General features: G+C 45.3%; 2 protein-coding genes across 2 annotated transcripts; one reads left to right on the plus strand and one right to left on the minus strand.

Annotated features, from left to right (window-relative positions):
- Window positions 1-14,970: 14,970 nt before the first annotated feature.
- LOC109774806 (transcription factor MYBS3) lies at window positions 14,971-18,214 on the plus strand. Its single transcript, XM_020333585.3, has 3 exons — window positions 14,971-15,453; window positions 17,154-17,362; window positions 17,463-18,214. Exons 1-3 carry the CDS (start codon window positions 15,162-15,164, stop codon window positions 18,030-18,032), a joined length of 1,071 nt encoding a protein of 356 aa, XP_020189174.1. The 5' UTR covers window positions 14,971-15,161; the 3' UTR covers window positions 18,033-18,214.
- Window positions 18,215-18,494: 280 nt separating this feature from the next.
- On the minus strand, window positions 18,495-22,339 carry LOC109774797 (uncharacterized). Its single transcript, XM_040403507.3, has 2 exons — window positions 21,704-22,339; window positions 18,495-20,382 (listed from the first exon to the last, which is right to left on the minus strand). The coding sequence occupies exons 1-2, from the start codon at window positions 21,996-21,998 to the stop codon at window positions 19,481-19,483; spliced, it is 1,197 nt and encodes a 398-aa protein (XP_040259441.3). The 5' UTR covers window positions 21,999-22,339; the 3' UTR covers window positions 18,495-19,480.
- Between the last annotated feature and the right edge of the window lie 3,405 nt (window positions 22,340-25,744).

The raw sequence follows: 25,744 nt of genomic DNA on the forward strand, positions 1-25,744 counted from the left end.
TCTTCCAGATAAAATAGTGATTGACAGAATTCTCTAGTCACCATCACCAAGTTAGTAGAACTTCGTGATGAACTATAGTATGCAAGGGATGACGAAAGTAATTCCCAAGCTCTTCGTGATGCTGAAATCGACGAAGGTAGAAATCAAGAAAAACATCAAGTGTTGATGGTTAACAAGACCACTAGTTTCAAGAAAAGGGCAAAGGGATAGAAGGGGAACTTCAAGTAGAACGGCAAGCAAGTTGCTGCTCAAGTGAAGAAGCCTAAGTCTGGTCCTAAGCCTGAGACTAAGTGCTTCTACTGCAAAGGAACTGGTCACTGGAGGCGGAACTGCCCCAAGTATTTGGTGGATAAGAAGGATGGCAAAGTGAACAAAGGTATATTGGATATACATGTTATTGATGTGTACTTACTAGTGTTTATAGCAACCCCTCAGTATTTGAACTGGTTCAGTTGCTAAAGAGTAGTAACTCGAAAACGGAGTTGCAGAATAAACAGAGACTAGTAAAAGGCGAGGTGACGATGTGTGTTGGAAGTAGTTCCAAGATTGATATGATCATCATCACACACTCCCTATACTTTCGGGATTAGTGTTGAAACTAAATAAGTGTTATTTGGTGTTTGCGTTGAGCATGAATATGATTTGATCATGTTTATTGCAATACGGTTATTCATTTAAGTTAGAGAACAATTGTTGTTCTGTTTACATGAATAAAAACCTTTTATGGTCATACACACCAACGAAAATGGTTTGTTGGATCTCAGTGATACACATATTCATAATATTGAAGCCAAAAGATGCAAAGTTAATAATGATAGTGCAACTTATTTGTGGCACTGCCGTTTAGGTCATATTGGTGTAAAGCGCATGAAGAAACTCCATACTGATGGGATTTTGGAATCACTTGATTATGAATCACTTGATGCTTGCGAACCGTGCCTCATGGGCAAGATGACTAAAACGCCGTTCTCCGGAACTATGGAGAGAGCAACAGATTTGTTGGAAATCATACATACAGATGTATGTGGTCCGATGAATATTGAGGCTCGCAGCAGGTATCATTATTTTCTGATCTTCACAGATGATTTGAGCAGATATAGGTATATCTACTTGATGAAACACAAGTCTGAAACATTTGAAAAGTTCAAAGAATTTCAGAGTGAAGTGGAGAATCATCGTAACAAGAAAATAAAAGTTTCTACGATATGATCGCAGAGGTAAAATATTTGAGTTACGAGTTTGGCCTTCAGTCAAAACAAAGTGAAATAGTTTCACTACTCACGCCACCTGGAACACCACAGCATAATGGTGTGTCCGAACGTCATAACCGTACTTTATTGGATATAGTGCAATCTATGATGTCTCTTACCAATTTACCACTATCGTTTTGGGGTTATGCATTAGAGACAGCTACATTCACGTTAAATAGGGCACCATCAAAATCCGTTGAGACGACGCCTTATGAACTGTGGTTTGGCAAGAAACCAAAGTTGTCGTTTCTTAAAGTTTGGGGTTGTGATGCTTATGTGAAAAAGTTTCATCCTGATAAGCTCAAACCCAAATCGGAGAAATGTATCTTCATAGGATACCCAAAGGAGACAGTTGGGTACATCTTCTATCACAGATCCGAAGGCAAGACATTCGTTGCTTAGTATGGATCCTTTCTAGAGAAGGAGTTTCTCTCGAAAGATGTGAGTGGGAGGAAAGTAGAACTTGATGAGGTAACTGTACCTGCTCCCTTATTAGAAAGTAGTTCATCACAGAAATCTGTTCCTGTGACTCCTACACCAATTAGTGAGGAAGTTAATGATGATGATCATGTAACTTCAGATCAAGTTACTACCAAACCTCGTAGGTAAAGCAGAGTAAGATCCGCACCAGAGTGGTACAGTAATCCTCTTCTGGAGGTCATGTTACTAGACCATGGCGAACCTACGAACTATGAAGAAGCGATGGTGAGCCCAGATTCCGCAAAATGGCTTGAGGCCATGAAATCTGAGATAAGATCCATATATGAGAACAAAGTATGGACTTTGATTGACTTGCCCAATGATCGGCGAGCCATTGAGATTAAATGGATCTTCAAGAGGAAGACGGACGCTGATAGTAGTGTAACTATCTACAAAGCTAGAATTGTCGCAAAAGGTTTTCGACAAGTTCAAGATGTTGACTACGATGAGAGTTTCTCACTCGTATCTATGCTTAAGTCTGTCCGAATCATGTTAGCAATTGCCGCATTTTATGAAATATGGCAAAGGGATAAACAAAACTGCATTCCTTAATGGATTTATTAAAGAAGAGTTGTATATGATGCAATCAGGAGGTTTTGTCAATCCTAAAGGTGCTAACAAAATATGCAAGCTCCACCGATCCATCTATGGACTGGTGCAAGCATCTCGGAGTTGGAATATATACTTTGATAAGTTTATCAAAGAATATAGTGTTATACAGACTTGCGGTGAAGCCTGTATTTACAAGAAAGTGAGTGGGAGCACTACAACATTTCTGATAAGTATATGTGAAGGACATATTGTTGATCAGAAATAATGTAGAATTATTCTGCAAAGCATAAAGGAGTGTTTGAAAGAAGTTTTTCAAAGATAGACCTCGGTGAAGCTGCTTACATATTGAGCATCAAGATCTATAGAGATAGATCAAAACGCTTGATAAGTTTTTTCAATGAGTACATACCTTAACAAGATTTTGAAGTAGTTCAAAATAGAACAGTCAAAGAAAGAGTTCTTGCCTGTGTTACAAGGTGTGAAATTGAGTAAGACTCAAAGCCCGACCACGGCAGAAGATAGAAAGAGAATGAAAGTCATTCCCTATGCCTTGGCCATAGGTTCTATAAAGTATGCCATGCTGTGTACCAGATCTATTGTATACCCTACACTGATTTTGGCAAGGGAGTACAATAGTGATCTAGGAGTAGATCACTGGACAGCGGTCAAAATTATCCTTAGTGGAATAAGGATATGTTTCTCGATTATGGAAGTGACAAAAGGTTCATCGTAAAGGGTTACATCGATGCAAGTTTTGACACTAAATCTAGATGACTCTGAGTCTCGGTCTAGATACATATTGAAAGTGGGAGCAATTAGCTAGAGTAGCTCCATGCAGAGCATTGTAGACATAGAAATTTGCAAAATACTTACGGATCTGGATGTGACAGACCCGTTGACTAAAATTATCTCACAATCAAAACATGATCACACCTTAGTACTCTTTGGGTGTTAATCACATAGCGATGTGAACTAGATTATTGACTCTAGTAAACCCTTTGAGTGTTGGTCACATAGAGATGTGAACTATGGGTGTTAATCACATGGTGATGTGAATTATTGATGTTAAATCACATGGCGATGTGAACTAGATTATTGACTCTAGTGCAAGTGGGAGACTGAAGGAAATATGCCCTAGAGGCAATAATAAAGTATTATATATTTCCTTATATCATGATAAATGTTTATTATTCATGCTAGAATTGTATTAACCGGAAAAATAATACATGTGTGAATACATAGACAAACAGAGTGTCACTAGTATGCCTCTACTTGACTAGCTCGTTAATCAAAGATGGTTATGTTTCCTAGCCATAGACATGAGTTGTCATTTGATTAACGGGATCACCTCATTAGGAGAATGACGTGATTGACATGACCCATTACGTTAGCTTAGCACCCGATCGTTTAGTATGTTGCTATTGCTTTCTTCATGACTTATACATGTTCCTATGACTATGAGATTATGCAACTCCCGTTTACCGGAGGAACACTTTGTGTGCTACCAAACGTCACAACGTAACTGGGTGATTATAAAGGTGCTCTACAAGTGTCTCCAAAGGTACTTGTTGGGTTGGCGTATTTCGAGATTAGGATTTGTCACTCCGATTGTCGGAGAGGTATCTCTGGGCCCACTCGGTAATGCACATCACTATAAGCCTTGCAAGCATTGTGACTAATGAGTTAGTTACGGGATGATGTATTACGGAACGAGTAAAGAGACTTGCCGGTAACGAGATTGAACTAGGTATCGAGATACCGACGATCGAATCTCGGGCAAGTAACATACCGATGACAAAGGGAACAACGTATGTTGTTATGCGGTCTGACCGATAAAGATCTTCGTAGAATATGTAGGAGCCAATATGGGCATCCAGGTCCCGCTATTGGTTATTGACCGGAGAGGTGTCTCGGTCATGTCTACATAGTTCTCGAACCCAAAGGGTCCGCACGCTTAAAGTTACGATGACAGTTTTATTATGAGTTTATATGATTTGATGTACCGAAGGTTGTTTGGAGTCCCGGATGTGATCACGGACATGATGAGGAGTCTCGAAATGGTCGAGACGTAAAGATTGATATATTGGACGACTATATTCGGACACCGGAAGTGTTCCGGAGAAGTTTCGGATTAAACCGGAGTGCCGGAGGGTTACCGGAACCCCCCGGGGAAGTATTGGGCCTTAGTGGGCCTTGAGGGGAGAGAGAGGGCAGCAGCCAGGAGGTGGTGCGCCCCCTCCCAGAGGAGTCCTAGTTGGACTAGGAGAGGGGGGCGCAGCCCCCTTTCCCTCTCCCTCTCCCTCTCTTTCCTTCCCCCCTTCTTTTCCTAGTAGGACTAGGAAAGGGGAGTCCTACTCCTACTAGGAGGAGGACTCCCCCCTCTCCTTGGCGCGCCCCATAGGCAGCCGGCCTCCCCCTTGCTCCTTTATATACGGGGGCAGGGGGGCACCTAAGAACACACTTGATATACGATATTTTAGCCGTGTGCGGTGCCCCCCTCCACCAGATTACACCTCGATAATACCGTCGCGAAGCTTAGGCGAAGCCCTGCGTAGGTGGAACATCATCATCGTCACCACGCCGTCGTGCTGACGAAACTCTCCCTCAACACTCGGCTGGATCGGAGTTCGAGGGACGTCATCGAGCTGAACGTGTGTAGAACTTCGGAGGTGCCGTGCGTTCGGTACTTGATCGGTCGGATCGTGAAGACGTTCGACTACATCAACCGCGTTGTGATAACGCTTCCGCTGTCGGTCTACGAGGGTACGTGGACAACACTCTCCCCTCTCGTTGCTATGCATCACCATGATCTTGCGTGTGCGTAGGAATTTTTTTTGAAATTACTACGTTCCCCAACATGAAGGACCTTGGAGAAGCTGCTTATATATTAGGCATCAAGATCTATAGAGATAGATCAAGACGCCTCATTGGTCTTTCACAAAGTACATACCTTGACAAGATATTGAAGAAGTTCAATATGGATCAGTCCAAGAAGGGGTTCTTGCCTGTATTGCAAGGTGTGCAATTGAGCACGGCTCAATGCCCGACCACGGCAGAAGATATAGAAGAGATGAGTGTCATCCCTTATGCCTCGGCCATAGGGTCTATTATGTATGCCATGCTGTGTACCAGACCTGATGTAAACCTTGCCGTAAGTTTGGTAGGAAGGTACCAAAGTAATCCCGGCAAGGAACACTGGACAGCGGTCAAGAATATCCTGAAGTACCTGAAGAGGACTAAGGATATGTTTCTCGTTTATGGAGGTGACGAAGAGCTCGTCGTAAAGGGTTACGTCGACGCTAGCTTCGACACAGATCTGGATGACTCGAAGTCACAGACCGGATACGTGTATATTTTGAATGGAGGAGCAGTAAGCTGGTGCAGTTGCAAGCAAAGCGTCGTGGCGGGATCTACATGTGAAGCGGAGTACATGGCAGCCTCGGAGGCAGCACAGGAAGCAGTCTGGATGAAGGAGTTCATTACCGACCTAGGGGTGATTCCCAATGCGTCGGGCCCGATGACTCTCTTCTGCGACAACACTGGAGCTATTGCCCTTGCGAAGGAGCCCAGGTTTCACAGGAAGACCAGGCATATCAAGCGTCGCTTCAACTCCATTCATGAAAGTGTTCAAAATGGAGACATAGATATTTGTAAAGTACACACGGACCTGAATGTAGCAGATCCGTTGACTAAACCTCTCCCTAGGGCAAAACATGATCAACACCAGGACGCAATGGGTGTTCGAATCATCACAATGTAACTAGATTATTGACTCTAGTGCAAGTGGGAGACTGTTGGAAATATGCCCTAGAGGCAATAATAAATGGTTATTATTATATTTCTTTGTTCATGGTAATTGTCTATTATTCATGCTATAATTGTATTGTCCGGAAATCGTAATACATGTGTGAATACGTAGACCACAAAGTGTCCCTAGTAAGCCTCTAGTTGACTAGCTCGTTGATCAACAGATAGTCATGGTTTCCTGACTATGGACATTGGATGTCATTGATAACGGGATCACATCATTAGGAGAATGACGTGATGGACAAGACCCAATCCTAAGCATAGCATAAAAGATCGTGTAGTTTCGTTTGCTAGAGCTTTTCCAATGTCAAGTATCTTTTCCTTAGACCATGAGATCGTGCAACTCCCGGATACCGTAGGAGTGCTTTGGGTGTGCCAAACGTCACAACGTAACTGGGTGACTATAAAGGTGCACTACGGGTATCTCCGAAAGTGTCTGTTGGGTTGGCACGGATCAAGACTGGGATTTGTCACTCCGTGTGACGGAGAGGTATCTCTGGGCCCACTCGGTAATGCATCATCATAATGAGCTCAATGTGACTAAGGCGTTAGTCACGGGATCATGCATTGCGGTACGAGTAAAGGGACTTGCCGGTAACAAGATTGAACAAGGTATTGGGATACCGACGATCGAATCTCGGGCAAGTAACATACCGATTGACAAAGGGAATTGCATACGGATTGATTGAATCCTCGACACCGTGGTTCATCCGATGAGATCATCGTGGAACATGTGGGAGCCAACATGGGTATCCAGATCCCGCTGTTGGTTATTGACCGGAGAAGCGTCTCGGTCATGTCTGCATGTCTCCCGAACCCATAGGGTCTACACACTTAAGGTTCGGTGACGCTAGGGTTGTAGAGATATATGTATGCGGAAACCCAAAAGTTGTTCGGAGTCCCGGATGAGATCCCGGATGTCACGAGAGGTTCCGGAATGGTCCGGAGGTGAAGAATTATATATAGGAAGTCCAGTTTCGGCCACCGGGAAAGTTTCGGGGGTTACCGGTATTGTACCGGGACCACCGGAAGGGTCCCGGGGGTCCACCGGGTGGGGCCACCTATCCCGGAGGGCCCCGTGGGCTGAAAGTGGAAGGGAACCAGCCCTTAGTGGGCTGGGGCGCCCCCCTTGGGCCTCCCCCCATGCGCCTAGGGTTGGGAACCCTAGGGGGGGGAGTTCCCCCTTGCCTTGGGGGGCAAGGCAACCCCTTCCCCCCTTGTGGCCGCCGCCCCCCCTTGAGATCTCATCTCTTGGGGCCGGCGCCCCCCCCAGGGGCCTATATAAAGGGGGGGAGGGAGGGCAGCACACAACAGCCTTGGGCGCCTCCCTCCTCCCCTGCAACACCTCTCTCTCTCACGCAGAAGCTCGGCGAAGCCCTGCCTGAGAACCGCTACATCCACCACCACGCCGTCGTGCTGTTGGATCTCCATCAACCTCTCCTTTCCCTTGCTGGATCAAGAAGGAGGAGACGTCGCTGCACCGTACATGTGTTGAACGCGGAGGTGCCGTCCGTTCGGCACTCGGTCATCGGTGATTTGGATCACGGCGAGTACGACTCCGTCATCCACGTTCATTGGAACGCTTCCGCTCGCGATCTACAAGGGTATGTAGATGCACTCCCTTCCCCTCGTTGCTAGTATACTCCATAGATGCATCTTGGTGAACGTAGGAAAATTTTAAAATTATGCTACGATTCCCAACATGAAAATATGAACAAAAATATTTCAAAATATCTTATAGGACTCATATTAACATGGAGATTTGGCTGGTCTCACCTCGAGGTCGGAGGGGGTCGGTGACGGGGACGACGGCGGGGACGATGGAGGGGCTCCTTGATTTCTGCAAAAACAAAAACCCTATAAGTTGTCAACTAATCAAATGCATACGCCTTGCATAATGGGGTCCAATTTGAGCATTCAAAATAGGAGTACTTCTCCAATTTGAGCATTCAATAAGCAGAACCAAATCGTAAAATAAATAAGTATTCAAATTAGCATGCATTCAATAAGCAAAACTAAATCATCTCTTGCGTCCGTGCATCGTCGAATATTATCACTAATACATCTCGAATAGTATCATACATATAACATCACTAATACAACTAAAATTCTAGCGAACGACGGGTATCGGCGCGGGCGGTGGACATCCAAAGAGAAGGAACCATCACAGGATCATAGCTCCAGTGAGATCCCTGAAGAACCTGCCAGGTGTTAGAGAACCTGCCCTCCAACGCAACCATGTAGCGACGGACGTGCTCGTCCTCCTCGCTGACACGATGACGTACCACCTCCGCGGGGTCCTCAAGCCTCTGCACCGTCACTGGCCCACGCGACCGCCACCAAAGAAGGTTCGGGTCAACGACGGGCTGGCTCCTCACCAAGCTGCGCCCCCCGGTAGATAGCACCTCCTAGTACCAGTCCGGCGGAGCCCAGTCCCGGACATGGCCCCTCTGATCAAGCAGGTGTCCTCCGCCGAGTCGACGACAATGCGGGAATAATTGCTTTAACTAAAAAAATAACAACAAATGTGACATGTTCAACTAGTTCTATTAATTCAACTAGTTCTTACTAAAAATAAACTTACTACAAATAAAAATAAACTAGTTCTTACTAAAAATAAACTAGTTCAACTAGTTCTATTAATTTTCTTACTAAAAACACACTAGTTCTATTAATTCAACTAGTTCTTACTAAAAATAAACTTACTATAAATAAAAATAAACTAGTTCTTACTAAAAATAGACTAGTTCTTACTAAAAATAAACTAGTTCAACTAGTTCTATTAATTTTCTTACTAGTTCTATTAAACACTACTGCCCTAGTTCTTACTAACTAATTAGATGAACCTACCTAGGAACTACTGCCCTAATTAGCATCTAATTTGATGAACCCTAACTAATTTGATGCACCCTAAAATTTGATGAACCCTAGGAACCCTAGCTAGGCAGAGGTAGGGGAGGGGGAGGAGGAGGCGTGCTCACCTCGGGTGCCGGCGGCGAGGGAGGGGCATGCGGCGTCGAGGTCGGGGTCGGGGCTCGGGCGCGCGACGGAGGGCGGCGTCGAGGTCGGGGTTGGGGGCAGCGTCGAGGGCGTGCGGAGGGCGACGGGAGAGCGCGCGGCGGCCGACGGCGATGCAGGGCGACGACGGCGGCGACAACGGAGGAGTTGGATTTGGGGGAAGTGGCCGTGGGGAAGAAAGAACCGCGCGGTTAAGTCAAAAGTAGCAGTAGCACGTTCCAGAAATGCGCTACTGCTAAGTTAGCTATAGCGCATGTCCTAAAAACACGCTACTGCTACGCCTTTCTCCTTTATTTTTCTTTTTCTTTTGTTTTCCTTCACATTTTCTTTTTTCCTTTCCCTTTTCTATTTCTTTCATTTTCATTTACTTTTCCATATGTTTCCATTTTATTTTCCTTTCATTAGTAGTAGCGCTTTCTTTGTGAAAAACACTACTACAACAACCTTAGCAGCAGCGCGCTTTTCTTATGCCCGCTACTACTATTGGTAGCTTGGTAAGAACAGTAGGGGAATTGTAGTTGTAGCGCGTCTTCCGTGAGAAGCGCTACTGCTATGAACTTAGCTGCAACGCGTTTGGTTGCCACGCGCTACTGGTAAATAGTAGTAGCGCCTGTTTTTGTCCCCCGCTACTGATAAAATTCTGCGTATAAGGTTTTCCCTAGTAGTGCCCCCCCCCCCCCCCGCCCTGCCAGCCGCTTTTGGAGGAGTTCTTGCCAGCGTTTGTGAGCTTTCTTTGCCACCTCTGGTACCAGAGAAACTAAGGCCGCCGGCGACGCCCATCGGCCCTAACACAGGGTGACCGACCTGCTCTTCACCGGTGGCATCTCCACCATGACCGCAAGGTGTTCAACACTTTGCTCGCAAGTTACCATGGATAGTGGGGACGAGTTCTTTTTTCAACAACTTCATTTGTTAATTGGACGACAAAGAGCTTGTGGTTGCTGCATTGATCGTCAATGACCACATTGCTAGGCAGCGGCCTAGGTTCAGGGGATCAATCTCAGGCCATACTCCGGCGTTGAATCGCAACAGAGAGATTTGTCATGTCCTGCTCTACGCGGTTACTTTGAGGATTCCGCTCTCTTCAAACACAATCTTTTTCGGCTCCGCTTCCGGATGGCTTATTTGTAAATAGGTGATAATTAATGCACCACAATCATGTAAATTTACGTATATAATACCATGGTAACTTTGACCTTCGGGGAGGGGAAGAGGCGTTGAAAGATACCTGATTTTTGTCTGTAAATAGCATGTTATTTTTACGCACCGCAGATCTAATAAGTTACGCACAAGCACCGTGGTAACGTTGACCTGAGGAAGGAGGGTTGTTGAAGTATACACCAGTAATTTCTATGTAAATAACATGACAGTTTTTGAACGACAAACCTGATAACTTATGTTTAAAAATCATGGTATCTTGGGCATTAACATTTAACAACCCGATATGTTTAGCATGAGTAGCCTGGTAAGTTTAGTGTGAATTACCTGATAAATCTAGCACGAGTAGCCTTGTACCTCCAGCATGACCAGTCTTGCTTCAGTTAAGACAAACTTAGTTATATGTATACAAATTAGATGTCAATCAATAAATCTGCTTATATGATTTGTTGGTCCTGTCCGCCTTGAAAGGGAGGTCTTGAGTTCAACTCCTGCTTTGTACACATTTTTTTAAGGAGAACAAGATAGGCAGTTCAGATCTGTCCCTAAAAGCGGGATGTTAGTCGCGTCCTTTTAAAAACTTGATTAAACATAGCAAGGTTTGTCTTTTAGAAAAATATGCCTTATTTCCAATTTTTATTTTGCGAGGGTAATAGCCTTTTTTTTGAAACAAAAAGTATAGTCATATGCAATTTTGATCTATATACTCGGCTATTTATTAATCTTCCTAGTTTACCTCTTTATTAATCTACATACTCCGCCTTCACTGCGCACTCTGAGACGTCCACGTGTTTGAGTAGCGCGCGCGTACGTGCCGGTGGAGGCTGCTGCTAGGAAGCTGGGATCGAGGAAGATGAAAGCAGACGCATGGAAGGATAGGGAGAAGCATCCAAAAGCTAGCCAAAGTCGGCATGGATCGAAGGCAGCTAGCGCGCGCATAGGGTGAGCCTGAGCCAGGAAGTCAGAGATGCTTTCTTTCTAGTACTACCCCCATCCCATAGCTTTCGATCATGTGCATGGCACGAAAAGCAGCCGTATTATATCCAGATCAGATGGCCCGGCGACGGTACGTGTGAACCTCTTTTCTTCTTCTTCTTCTTTTCTTCCCTGGTTGGCCTTTCCAACAAGATAAGAAAACTAGAAAAGCTCATCGTCTCGGTGCATGCATGCATGCACGCACGCACGCACGGCGCGGGGAGGGCGGAAAAGAATGGGAATGCCGTGCCCGTGCGTGCTACACGTACATGGGCAGCCTCGCATGTGAGATGAGTCGACGCACATGCATGGATGCCAAAAGTTTGGGAGGAAGTCGATCGATCCACCCCGATCGATGTGATGTGATGTGATGCGGACCGTGCAGTGAACGCCAGCATACGTGTGTGCTTCGTTGGGGCGCGCAGGGTACGCCATGTCGATCGACCGGCACGTCGCCTCATCGTGGAAAAACGTTGAACCCACGTGCACCAGCACCACCGATCGACACCTCTCTTCTCTTCGGTACATATGTTATGCACCGTCCATGGTAATTACGTGAACTTCACCGGACATATGTGTCTTTACTTTGAGAAGAAAGGATGCGTGGATGCATGGGGTTGATTAACGTGGTAGTGGTGGTGTAATGATGAGCGTGACGCCGACGGCCGGCCATGGCCCAGGGCACAAGTGTCCGGCTGTCCGCGATCACGGGGAACTAAGTCGAGCCGTGCACGCCGGCGTGCCACGCCCGCCCTACGTACGCGCCGGGGACGGGATGAGATGACGCGCCGGGTCGGTCGATGGGTCAACCTGCCCCGCGCTGCGCTGCGCGGAGAGCACGTTGTGCGAGCGACGTGTGCGGCTCTCCGTGCGCCTCTTATCGCCTTCTTCGAACCGCTAAATTTTCTAGGGGAGCTGCTGCTGCTGTCTCATGCCCTGCCAAGCACTCGTCGTGTCTAGAGAAAAAATGGCTACAGATATTTTGTGCCCGGTTACCAAAACAAAATGTCAAGACAGTTTGGGAAAGATATAGTGCGCACTGGATTTTTAAGTCAAACTTTGTACTACCTCGCAAAAAAAAAGTCAACTTTGTAAATTTTTATAAGGTTTATAGAAAATAGGGGAGCTGCTGCTGCTGCCAAGCACTCGTCGTGAATGCCCTGCCAAGCACTCGTCGTGAATGCCCTGCCAAGCACTCGTCGTGAATGAATACAGAAAAATGGCTGGAGATATTTTGTGCCCAGTTAACAAAACAAAATGTGAAGACAGTTTGGGAAAAATATAGTGCGTGCTGAATTTTTAAGCGAAACTTTGTAAATTTTTATAAGGTTTATAGAAAAAATCATCAATATTTAGAACATCAAATAATTAAGTACCATTAGATTTTTATGAAACGTTTTTTGAGTGGACATTATGAAATATATTTTCATGTGATATATATTAGTATTGTAGATATAGATAAATTTTCCCTAAAAAAGATATAGATAGTTTTCTCTATAAACTTGGTCAGAGTTTGGGAAGATTGACTTTTGTGAAACAAAAAGACACTGTATTATAGGACAGAGATGGTATAAATGAAGAAACACATAGAGTCACCCGTTTGGAACAAAAGATTTTACAATTGTCATAGAAGTGGAACTCTAAAAGAATTCCCTATGGTGTGCTTTGAATTATAGTGTTATAAATGATTCGAACCAGAATAGCGATGATGCGCTCGCGTCGGCGACCACCAACACATTTGCTATGTGTCCTCATGGGCCCCATGCGACACTCTTCCCCCTGCCTCATCCTCCCCATGTCGGTTTGGTCCTCACATTTTCTTTCTCCCCAACCCGAGGGCGCACACACAAATCCTCGCCGATCAACCACCATTTTACAAGCAAGCTTGTCGTTGTTGCCATCATGTGTTGCCCTTGGACCGCCGCGCCACTAGGCTATTGCACACATCGAACCATTGTGCTGCAAGGCTACTTTCATGCATCTGTGGCCTCCCCATGGTTCTTCTTAGATGTTGCAAAGATGCAACTGAGAGAGGGAAAGGATCCCGACAATGAGGAAGAGGGAGGAGGGGGACATTGTTGTTGCAAGGGGTACCGGTTGTGCAAGGCCCATTCAACGATGCTTCCACTACAAGGGGGACACTTGCTGGTGCTGCAAGGCTAGGGGCTGATTGTTGCAAGCTTGAGTTCGTCGTCCCTCATTGCTGGAAGATGGTCATTGTGAGTCGGGATGCATGTTCCTACGAGCGGTTGGTGGATCCTATGAGCCGGCGCCACTGCTGCAAAGGCGAGCTGCCCCTACTTTGTACCACCTCTATAACGCTCACTAGCATAGTTGCAAGAGGTCCTCTGCTATTGCAACGATTTGCTTCCTTGGTGGCAAACACACGTCAAGGCAGAGCGGCGCCCAACGCCTAAGGGTTCACATAGGCGTGTTAGGGTGGACGCGCGCGCGGGTGGGGGTGGGGGGGGGGGGGGGAGGATTGGCTTTTAAATTTCGTACATAAACCATTCCGTTCCTTCAAATTTTAGTGGATTCTAAACATCTCGTCAGTTTTTTACTTTACTTGATAAGCACAATGCAGCATGTGTTTTCATCTCTCTTCTTGAAAATATACAAAAGTTTTTTGAAACCAGGTTATCGTAATCCACCATTCCACCTCGATACCAAATGACAGATGTAACCTGAGAGTATCTTGAGTAGAGTCACCATATTGATTGCCTCCATAATGCTATGAAGCACACTCCATATAGTAATATGGAGGCTATCGGCGAGATGCGTAAAGTCAGAATCGTCACACGTGGCTTCCAACGGTGGCATGTGTTTTGAGATCCCAATTCGCCCACTCATTGAGGAGCGTGGGATCCTCATGCGCGGCTTCCAGCGCGTGACACTCCTCTTCCTCGGCTAGGAGGGCGGCCGCCTCATGCGGTTCCTCCTCGACCAGGATCCGCTTCTCCTCCTATGCAATCTGCCTGTCCGGCCATAGAGGAAGCTGCAGGCGACGAGGATACGAGCTAGATCATTCATGGCGATGACCTTTTTATAGCTGCAGCCTGCAGGCGGCAGGGAAAAGTGGCTGAAAACATGGCTGTAATTGTCGTGGGCAGTTGGCATGCGACGGCCGTCATCTTTAGCTCGCTTCCAGATGAGATTGGCGTCTACCCATCCGCGCCATTAGCAGTGATGGAAGATTGGCCATGTACGAGGATGAGAAGGGGTGATTTCCCTTCCGCGCGAGCGGTTGACAATAGAGCATGCTCCAAATCAACGCCTCACAACCTTCAAATACAGAGGCTTGCCGGCTGTATTTGAAGCGCGTTTCAAAATTATGATGATCGGGAGGGCGGAGTGGCGACTCTTCTGAACCGTCTATTTCGATCAAAATTGCCGAACCAATGGTCATTATGTCGATCCGGCCGATATGCCGAGTCATTTAGGGTTGCACCGAGCGAGTGTGCGTCGCCGTTCACCCGCTCGAAGGTTGGCGTCGACTTAATATAAAAAGCTAATCCTCAGAAAAAAAACTTTATATAAAAAGCTTAAAATGCACACTGATTGCGTTTTAGCAAGTTACGATAAAGAAAAAAAAGGCACACGCGAGCTCCTCGGATACTTCTGCAGGGCGGAGTGGTTGTGCACAAGTGGAGTTTACCGCCATCCATCGATCCGTTAATAAATGGAGGTCATGGCCGTTCTTGTCATTTCCTCCCGAGGCTCAACCCCTCCTCCCAATAAATACCCAAAAATATCACCACCCCTCCCTCCGGAGAGAGAGAGAGAGAGAGAGCGCGAGAGGAGGCAACGAACTGAACGCGCACGGCGACACATCTGGCGGTACGCTTCCTTTGGCTCCCAGCGCTCCTCGTACGCACGCACGCACGCGCGAACACGCCCTGGGGCGCCTCGCCGGCGGTGGGGATGACGAGGCGGTGCTCGCACTGCAGCAACAACGGCCACAACGCGCGGACCTGCCCCGCCCGCTCCGGCGGCGGCGTGAGGCTCTTCGGCGTGCACCTCACGTCGCCGCCGGTGGCCGCGATGAAGAAGAGCGCGAGCATGAGCTGCATCGCGTCGTCGCTCGGCGGCGGCGGGTCCGGGGGCTCGTCGCCGGCCGCGGGGCCGGGGGGCGGCGAGGGCGCGCCGGGGTACGTCTCCGACGACCCCATGCACGCCTCCTGCTCGACCAATGGCCGGGCCGAGCGCAAGAAAGGTACCACCAAGATCTTCCCTCAATGCCTCGTTTGCTCGTATCTTGCTTATTATCTTCCTGTTCCACGGTAGAACATTCCCTCTCTCCTCCTCGGCGAATTACCTCGTTGAGCGACCGAGGAAAATGGCGTCTTAGTTTCCGCCATTAGCGCCCCGTACCGTCTCCGCATCTGTTTGCTTCTGGTTAACTCATCGCCTTCAGGTGCATCTACCTACCGCGGCGCCTCATGCAGCGCTTAGCGTATGGATGAATAAAATAAAACCTGCAGCTAGGAGAGGAAAGAGACGATTTTCTTGTCGTCTCCCCCAATTATTTAGTGTTTTTAATCTCTAATCATTTAGTTAGCTTCCTTCAAATTCTGTACTATATTGCTTCAGGCATCGCATCTTGTGCACGAGAGAAAACATAATTTTGTGGGTTAATCGCATAGTTCACCCTTCTTTTTAGTTCCTCGTATACTTTCGCTTCTCCGGAGATTCATATGCAACCAAGATGCCATACTAATGATAAGCAAACCTCCTTTAAATATCAAAGCGTGCCAAGTCCCAATTCCACTGAAGAAACCAACAAGCGCTCCAAAAGTTTTCTATTTTTTGTGTTTCCTATAAGAAATTATTTTGAATGGGTGTCAATAATTTGAACACATGCTTAGAATTTGTTTGTTTGCCTGCTGATACCATTGTTGCCATGCGATATTTATGAACCGTCCAGAATAGCCGACACAAATCAACACAAACGTACTACCTCCATATCTTTTCTCACCTGATTAACTAGCATGCACATGTGCATCACACACAGGGCCTGTGTAGATCACATTGCGGAGCGACAGTGACTGGCCACGAATAAAGAGCCCCACAAGTCCCGCCCTGATGTCTCTTTGACCTTTATTTAATCACCTGATTCTAAAAGAATCTAGCCATATTAATTTCCAGCTGGTTTGACCAGTCCTAGATGTCTGCAGTGATATGCTATTTTATTGTATGATTGTACTCCCGCCCTGGGGTACTTTATTATTGGCACTTGGCTTCAAAGGGACTGTAGGAGCCAAGTGCCCTTTTAGTTGCTTATAGACTAAGGTAGGTCTGTTAGAGTGTTAGATGTCAGCTTTCCTTTTCCTGTTGTGATATTGTATTTTGGTGCTAAGTCTTCTGTGCTAATGGTTCTGAAATTGAATGAAATATGCCGCTACAAACATAAGGAAAATACTTATGATGGAGTGCCCTTGTTTTATATGGGGCAACATCTTAGTTGATATAAAAGTGCCTACCTCTTGCATGACCACATCATGTAATTGTGCTGTGCTGTAGAACTTTCCAGTTGAATCACTCATGAATTCAAACAAGGGAGATTTAGTGGGACAGCGATACAGATTAAGTAGGTGACACTTTCTTTTCTGCTTTAGTCATTCAGGAATGCTAGAATGGTTCTTTCGGTCTGTTTCACATTTTGCTTTTGGACGTTGTGGTGGTGTGGAATGGCGCATGAACTTTGTGACCGACTGCGTAGAAAGCTGAGGCCAGACACAATGGTTTTCTGAACTGACTTTTTCTTTTTAAGGTAACAAAGCCAAAAGCTCGTGGTTTATATCAAGTTCAGATAGCAATGCTGATTTTCTTTTTTGAAATGTACATGGGCAAGTCTCCTTCTCTATGTTATTATTGTCAGTGCAGCTTCCAATCATAGACCTATTTGTGCTTCAGGTACACCTTGGACTGAAGAAGAGCATAGGTTGTTTCTACTGGGTCTGCAGAAGCTTGGCAAAGGAGACTGGCGTGGGATATCTCGTAGTTTTGTTGTCTCAAGGACCCCAACTCAGGTGGCCAGCCACGCCCAGAAGTACTTCATTAGACAGACAAACTTCTCAAGACGGAAGAGGAGGTCAAGCTTGTTTGACATGGTCCCGGAAATGGTATGCAATTTTTTGCTGTGCATAATAACAGGGATTATCTGCCTTCTCCACATATGTTAAACTATGTGCTGATACTTGTGCTTTCCTCTTCAACCTGAAGCCAATGGATGAGTCCCCTGATGGCGCGGAAGAGTTTACGCTCTGCACCACTCAAGATGAAACAACAAGTTCAAATAAACTTTCGCTGTTTCATCTCGGGCGACAGAAGGAAGCAGAGTGTGATAAAGATCTGCCAACTTTGCAACTAAGGCAGCACGAGGAATCTGAATATGCAGGGCCTTCATTAGAAGCACCAGATTTGGAGATGAACAATGGTGTATCATTCAAGGCCGCATCTGTCTCGACAGTTCCAGCGTTCTACCCTGCATTGCTCCCTGTTCCACTAACACTTTGGCCTGCGAACGTTTCTAATGTGGAAGCAGCAAACGCAACCCATGAAGTCCTAAAGCCCACTCCTGTAAATTTAAAGGAGGCAATTAAGGCGGATGAGGTTGTCAGTATGTCCAAGCTCAGCATTGGTGGGGGTACCTCTGGCTCAATGGAACCTTCTGCTCTTTCCCTTCAGCTTACCGGGCCGACAAATACAAGACAATCAGCTTTTCATGTGAGCCCACCAATGACTAGAACTGACCTTAGTCAGGGAAACAACAGCCCAATCCATGCAGTTTGAAGAGCCATGGAATGGGCCTTCCTGGTCAAGTCTTACAGATTGTATTAATGGTCCTGATACTCTATAATGTTGCGTAAGCTCCTGCGCTTGTACTTTTGTACCGTAACAGCTTCTAAGCTAATGTATCACCATCTTATTTATTTTTTCATTAATAAAGGTAGAGTCACACATGTCAATGAAAATATCCTATATGCCTGTCAGTAAACTCACACTATTGCTACCTTTACTGATACAACTTCAATACTTTGGAGATTTTTGTATGCAAACTTTATAATTAGACATATGACTTCTTTCAGTCTACAAATTTACATATCTTTGTGGGTTTACTAATAAAAATATATATTAATATTCCTGTATTTTCTTTCGAAATTTGACAGATCTGCTTGAAACATAAAGCTAATAGAATGATTTATGTAGGTTGTTGGCATATATGTTTTTGTAGACTGTTAAATTCCTCGACTTTTTGTTTGAAACTGGGTTGTTGGTATATTAGCTTTTACTCCCTCCGTAAACTAATATAAGAGCCTTTAGATTACTAAATTAGTGATCTAAACGCTCTTATATTAGTTTACGAAGGGAGTAATTACCAAGGGATGGAGATTTTGAAGTTTTGCTGTTCCTTTTTCTGTATTCGTCTTTGTTTGTGTCTTTGTAAACTTGATCCTCAGGAGGGAGGGCTTTACCCTCTCTTCCTATTTTTTCTTTGCTTGTAATTTCGTCTCTCCTCCCCCCATATGTAACTCTGTCCTCATGTAACCGCTCCTCAATTGGTAATAAAAGTTCAGGTAGGCGTAAGCCCACCGTTGACGCGTCAAAAAAAAAAACCCCCGCACAATTAGTGACTTGACTTCAGCACAAAAGTCGCTGTTTTGTGCAAATTAGCATCCACACAAGTCATGGTTCTGTAAAATAGTGGCACAATGGTTGTCGTTCTGTACAATTTACTCAGATTTTTGTTGTTCCTGACCACCAGGCACCAGCAAGAGAAGGGCTGTCAAAGTGTCCAGTGATGCCCACAAGAACTCGCACAACCGTAAATCTGGCTGCCACAGCTAGTGGCAAGCCAACATTAACAAGTGTGAAGGCAAAGAATTGCATCAGGACAGAGTGTCGAAATGCATAAAAAATAATAATCCAGATGTCATGTGTCTTATGAATGCGCTTACAGGGGAATTATATTTGCTACTACCCAGTCTGAAAGTCCCAAGTATTATGACAATACTTTCTTGTGATGAGAATCAGTCTAAAGAAACCACAGGGGGCATCCAAACATGCGCATCGGAAAATCAAACACAAACAAACTTGAGCAGAGGTACCAGCAACCTACAAAACGCGGCTATTTCACATACACATAGGCATTCAGAAATGACATCGACATCCAGATAACAAACATCCTATAATACTTAATTAGTTAGGAGCGAGGACACCCCACCAAGAGAAAGTGCTATTCAGTCACCTTCATACTCAACGTCCTCAGCTGCCATGAACTCCCACGGGAAGCAATTTGGACCCAAAAGGCTTATGGGGATGTCCAAAGTCGACCAGGTTACCTTCACCTCGATAGTGACCAGCCCAAGCTTGAAAACGGAGACATGGTTTCCATGCTTTTGAACAGGGAAGGTGCAGCTACGACTGAAAGCGCAATCACCCGAGCCACCAGTCTGATCGAGCATCAACGATACAAGCAACTGACCTCCCTTCGCCACGGCAAGCACAGTCCTGCTCAGCTCAGACGCCTCGGCGGCGACAACTCCGTCAAACAGCTGGATCTGCGCGCTCAACTCCTTGGTGTAAAACAATGCTGCGTTCAGCCTTATCAAGCCACCGTCCTGTGCCAGCTCTGATATCCCAACCTGCACGGTGGCCTCCGCGGCGCCCCTCATAAGTGCATAGGTTATGTCCACCGCCCCGCAATCGCCATCGATCCGTCTTTTGTTCTTCGTGGCATGTCTCGAGGTTATGTCGTTGAAGCATGCAACACAATCGATGAGCTGTAAATCATCTTCTGCTTCTCCGAATCCTCTCCTGACCTTCATGTCGAACTCAATCAGCACGGGAGCCCCCATTCTGATGCCCCTCTTAGGGCCGGTCATTTGCATAAGGCCGTCATGCTCCACGACGAAAGGACCATCCCTTGTGCGGTTGAAGATGTAGTTATGCATAGGGTTCAAAAGATCCCTGACAGCCACGTATCCGTACAACTGGACTGGGCCAGTAACATGTGAAGAAGTGTAAGCTAGCTTCAGGGAGAATATCTGCAGCATGGTGCGAAAATGTTGCCTTTCACAAACCATCCCGTCAGGCATGCAAGAGGCTAACGGCTCGGTCATCATCATTGGCTCCAGACAAGCTGATTGAGAAGCAATGGGAATCGTACATGCAGTAGATTATAAAAATTGTTAACCCCAAAATTTCAATTAAAAGGAGATGAAGAGAACTAGTGGCAGGATACATAGATTGATGCAAGCAAGGCTAGAAAGTGGAATCAAAACAGAAATATGATAATATTAAGCTTACAAATTATCAACGCAATATTATCGATATCCTGAAGTTAGGTAAAAAACATATATCAAGCACAGTTTGCACTAACTGTGCATATATATTTCTGAAGTTCAGTCACAAAATAAATTGACGACTAGAGAAAATCAGAGGAAACTAAATATTTGGAGCATTTGTCCTTCATGAGAATGAGAAAGTTCGAACATTTGTGCAGAATATATAAATGCAAGAGCTTTCTCAAATATAGCTGCACAGTTCTTTTTAATCTAGAAACTGTGACTATAACGTGGTCTCTTTAGGGTAAACAGTACAAAATTTGAAAACAGTGGGTCGAGATTGATTTAAATGGGGTTGGATCCTCACACTCATCCAAAAAGACAATCTTGATTTAATATTAGGCAAGTTAAATAAAAAAAGAAATACAGTGCAATCATGAGGACCCATGCGTTTAAATGGTCTATAAATAACAGAAACAAGTGATTACAAATGCTCAGTAGCGCCATTTCTTGAAATCATATAGCATCCCTACTTCGATCAATAGGTGCCGTGGGTTTTTTAATCAACAGAAACAGTGCATGTAGATGCTCTTAGCCATCTTTTTAGATCATATAGCACCTCTACTTTAATACCATCCGTTCATTAATTTTCAGAGAAGTCAACCTTATCTGTGTTTAACCAAGTGACCAAGTATATAGAGAGTAAAATATCAATAACTGTAACACTAAAATAGTATCATTTAACTTTTTAAACACATCTTATATTTTGGAACGAGGAGAGTATATAGTATGTATAAAAGAGGAGCTTTTAGGATTTTGGCCACAGTATAAAAGAGGTGCTTTTAGGATTTTGGCCACAGTACTATAAAAGAGGTGCTTTTAGGATTTTGTCAAAATCTTGAAAAATGCAGAGGTTGATGTCTCTGGTTTTTACTGAAACAAATATTATTTGAGTTGTTGCTGGTTGTAAGGTGTAAACTAAATCGTTTGTAATGTTTACTTCTAAAGGTCGCAGTCATGAAGTGAAACCTTAGTGGTCTCCTAGTACATACAGAAAGTTTAAGGAAACTGGGAGCCAACCTCCTACATCGGAAAAAATAAATGATTTGGCAAAACCAAAAACCACATATAGGAGCCATTCAGCAATCATATAAGATGAAAAAATTACGTACGTACTCTCGCTGGTATCTTGGAGGCGATAGACTTTCGTCCAATAACCGTTGCTTCTGAAGATAGAGCCGTCACCATGCTTCAAGTGGCGAATGAGGCTGGCACGCATCACGCCGTCGAGCGGACGGCCGTCCTCACCCAATGGCACTCTCCTCTGCGGAGCCCCCGCCGACGCGACGGCTCGCGCGCTGCCGCTCTCCATCTTTCTTCTCTTCTCTTCGGTTGAATCTTCGTCGCCGAAGGTTACTCTGCTCTGGGAGGACTTCGACGACGGGACGGCCCGCGCGCTGCCGCTGTCCATCCCAGCCTCTTCTCTTTTCTTCGATCGGATTGTCCTCGCCCCCAGTCATTCTAGTAGTACGTTTTAACTCCGCAGGCACCGATCGACGACGCCGCTTGTACGCCGCGGCTCCCCGTCACTTTTTCCCCCTGGTTTGGATTTGTTTGGTTAGGGTTTGGGTGCGTGTCTGATTTGTTTTTTCCTCCACGTACAAAACCCTAGAGATCGCTCTCTTTTGTGCTCTTTCGCATATCGGCTAATGTTTGTCCTTTTTCTTTTTTGTTTTCACATTTTCTTTGTTTTCATTTTTACATTGTGTATAATTTCTAAAATAAATGTTTTTAAAATAATTCCGAATATTGTACACTTTTATGAATTTTTGAGTTTTTCAATTTTTTTAATCAATGACATTATTCAAAATATGTTTTTTGGTGTCTACTTTTCTTAATATACATTGTACATTTTCTGTATACATCACAAACATTTTTCTATACTCTTTGCACAATTTTAAATGCATGATTAATGATTTTTTCAAAAAAATTGAAGATTTTTATGAAAATGTGTTAAAAATTTCTCGAAATTGAGGTATTATTTATTCTAAGTAATTTTATATTTTGAAAATATGAAAAGTAATTTCTTTCGAAAAACTAACTAACTTCTCCCAAACTCACGGCTGCTACTGCTCACGAGCGGTGACCCACCAGGCCCATTTATGAGCCGATGCGGGCCAGGGCTTGCTCCAAATCGTGCACCTTGTCTCCCACATGACGAGCGACATGAGCCAGCCGAACCAAGGGAACAACAGCGCATGCGCATGAGCCGTAATCAATGACATCATAAATTCATGAACATTTAAATAAGTATTTAACACTGTTTAAAATTTACCCCGCTAAAAACACTGTTTAAAATTTATGTGAATATTTCTTAAAAGAGATTCGTATTATTTAAATCCTCAAATATTTTTGGTTCATGTATCTTATAATATTAAAAATTTCCTAACAAATACCAACCGAAACCAAAAAAATGTGGATGAAAAACCAACTGAAATGAAAAAATCACTGAAAACCATACGCGCATGAAGCGCTAGATGGACTGCTGGCCCACAACGCATTGTAGGGGTTATTCGCTCATAAAGAATGGAATAGGAGTTCCCAGGAAACAAAAGCCCAGTTCATGAACTTTGAACAATCATGGAATGCGGAAATCCAATTTGGCTCTAGGGAGCAAATGCTCCTGCTCACCAAAAATATATTTTGTAATTGTCATTTTCTTAAAAATACATGTGTTTATTGTCACACCCAAATGCTATCCCTAAATATTTAGGGCGAAAGCTTAAACATTTCGATCTGTGAAAAAAAAAATCAAACGTTCAACTGTTGCCTCCAAATGTTACACCTTTTCGCATGAAAATTGTCAAGCACATTTGTTACACTATCATGAACATCTACAAAAAAAAAATAGAATTCTTAAAATTTATTTACTATTTGTTTTGAATTTACTGTTTATCCAGGAGCCAAAACAACGCTCCCCATGGAATGAGCCTTCCTTGTCAAGTCTTGCAGGTTTTTCTTTCACAAAAAAAGTCTTACAGGTTTTTCTTTCGCAAAAAAAGTCTTACAGGTTGTATTAACGGTCCAGATCTTTTTACTTTTGTACTGTAGGGCCATCTCCTAAAAAGGCTCTCAAAACTCTGTATATATATTTGGATTGAAGTGTTCGGACCACTTTTACATTCCAATAAGACCTCTATATATTCGTGGATCAGTTTCCATTGTCCATTTTCTGGTATCTGCAGTAAGTTGGGAGAGGGGGGGCTATGCGGGTGTCCGGACATCCACTTGACCAACAAAAAGCAACCACGTGGTCGTCCTTTCTTTCTCTCTCTTCTCCCAACCGCACACCACACACATATCCAACTAAAGAAACCACATGCATGGCCACCTCTCTCCTCCCAATCGGACAAATGAGACTTATTTGTGAATAAGCATTCGGCTCCTTCTCGTATCATGGCTGCAGATCACGTCCGAACTGGTCCGCGAACATTTGAGGTGTCCGTTTTGGGGTTTTGCATTGGAGATGCCGTCACGACTTTGTTTTTGTGGAGTATTTTTTTATTAATATAAAGGTAGAGATATACATGTGAATGAAAATACCCTACAATTTGCCTGTCATTAATCACAGTTATTTGTTACCTTTACATATATACCTTACATGCATAATTAACAGTTAGATATGACTTCTTTCTGTTTAAACCTACAAATATATTACTCCCTCCGTCCCATAATATAAGATCTTTTTTGATACTAGTGTAGTGTCAAAAATGCTCTTATATTATGGGACTGAGGGAGTAATATATCCGGGCTTACTACTATTTGTTTAGTATGACTGTATTTTTTTTCTTTCAAAATTTGACACATCTGCTTGAAAGATAAAACCTTTTAATTATCGAGGTATGTCAATTTTGTGACGAGGGATATTGTTTTCGTGACCACTTCATTGGCTTCATGGGGACTGAGGCGACGCGGGAGGCGCCCGCGGCGAACGCCGCGAGCCGGCCGCCGGTGCCTGCAGACCCTTCTACGAGGCGTGTCGGGGGACGATTCTGGGTCCTCGCGGCCTCGGACGACGAGGAGGACGACGACGGGGATCCCGCCGGCAGATCGCCGGCCGACTACTCACCGACGCCATCCGACGTGATCTGCGAGGCGTTCAACCCTAGGTACTCGGAAGAAGAGATGGCCACGTTGGTCGACGACATTGTGCCGGGCGATGATCTGGCGCGGATCGGGCTGCGTACCGAGGATAGGGTGGAGGTTGTTCGCCGGATCATTCACCGGAGGACGGCGGCGACTGCGATCCGGCCTTGGAAAGGGCCTCTACCTAAGGTATGCATCCAACCCTTGACTTTGTCAGATTTTTTCCCGCAAGATGCTTGGACTCGGGTTGTCCGTAAGAAAAAGAAGAGGAAGGGGAGATCGGAGACAGCGCCGCCGGCGCCGGAGATCAGCACGGCGGCTGTGATCCGGGCTGCTCGTTTGAATTTCATCTTGGGCCGAGAGGGGGCTGTCGATGAGCGGGCCGGCTGTGAGCCCGTGCGTGGGTATGAGGCCCAACATGGGGGAGCTGAGGAGGGGCTTAGTGGACCGACTTTCAATGGGTATGTGGCCCAGGAAAGTCTGGACGCTCCTGCTGTGCATATCGGGCCATGCAGGAACGACGATCGTCGCGATCGCTCTTCCTTGCCGCCGCCTAGGGTTGCGAAGCGTACGGCGGTGCTTGGCTTCCCTCGGTGCGGACCTGGCCGTGCCACTCGCATTCCTCCTCTCGCCATGGCTGGGCGGGGGAACGCTCCTTCCGCCGATCCGAAGAATCCTGCACTACTAGAAAAAGGCTTACTAGTGGCGCACCAGTTTTGCCTACTAATGGCGCACTACTGGTGCGCCACTAGCACCACGCCACTAGTATTTTTTACTAATGGCGCACACTAATGACGCACCAGGCAGTGCGCCATTAGTATAGGCCACGGTGCGCCATTAGTATGCCTCCCAGGGGGCCATATATACCCATGTGCTTTGCCATACTAATGGCGCACTGCGGGGTGATGCGCCATTAGTATCCTTTGGCATACTAATGGCGCACTGCTGGGTGATGCGCCATTAGTATCCTCTGGCATACTAATGGCGCACTGCGGTGTGATGCGCCATTAGTATCCTTTGGCATACTAATGGCGCACGTTGGTGTGATGCGCCATTAGTATGTATATTAGG

Source organism: Aegilops tauschii, chromosome 3 (genome assembly GCF_002575655.3).
Source record: "Aegilops tauschii subsp. strangulata cultivar AL8/78 chromosome 3, Aet v6.0, whole genome shotgun sequence".
NCBI lineage: Eukaryota > Viridiplantae > Streptophyta > Magnoliopsida > Poales > Poaceae > Aegilops > Aegilops tauschii.

Excerpts from the sequence above, each read along its gene's own strand:
- LOC109774797 (XM_040403507.3), bottom strand. The coding sequence starts at position 21,998 with ATGGACAGCGGCAGCGCGCGGGCCGTCCCGTCGTCGAAGTCCTCCCAG. Across the intron at positions 20,383-21,703 it reads CCTCCAAGATACCAGCGAGA|CTTGTCTGGAGCCAATGATG; the intron begins GTACGTACGTAA and ends CTTCTCAATCAG.
- LOC109774806 (XM_020333585.3), top strand. The coding sequence starts at position 15,162 with ATGACGAGGCGGTGCTCGCACTGCAGCAACAACGGCCACAACGCGCGG. Across the intron at positions 15,454-17,153 it reads CCGGGCCGAGCGCAAGAAAG|GTACACCTTGGACTGAAGAA; the intron begins GTACCACCAAGA and ends TTTGTGCTTCAG. Across the intron at positions 17,363-17,462 it reads TTGACATGGTCCCGGAAATG|CCAATGGATGAGTCCCCTGA; the intron begins GTATGCAATTTT and ends TTCAACCTGAAG.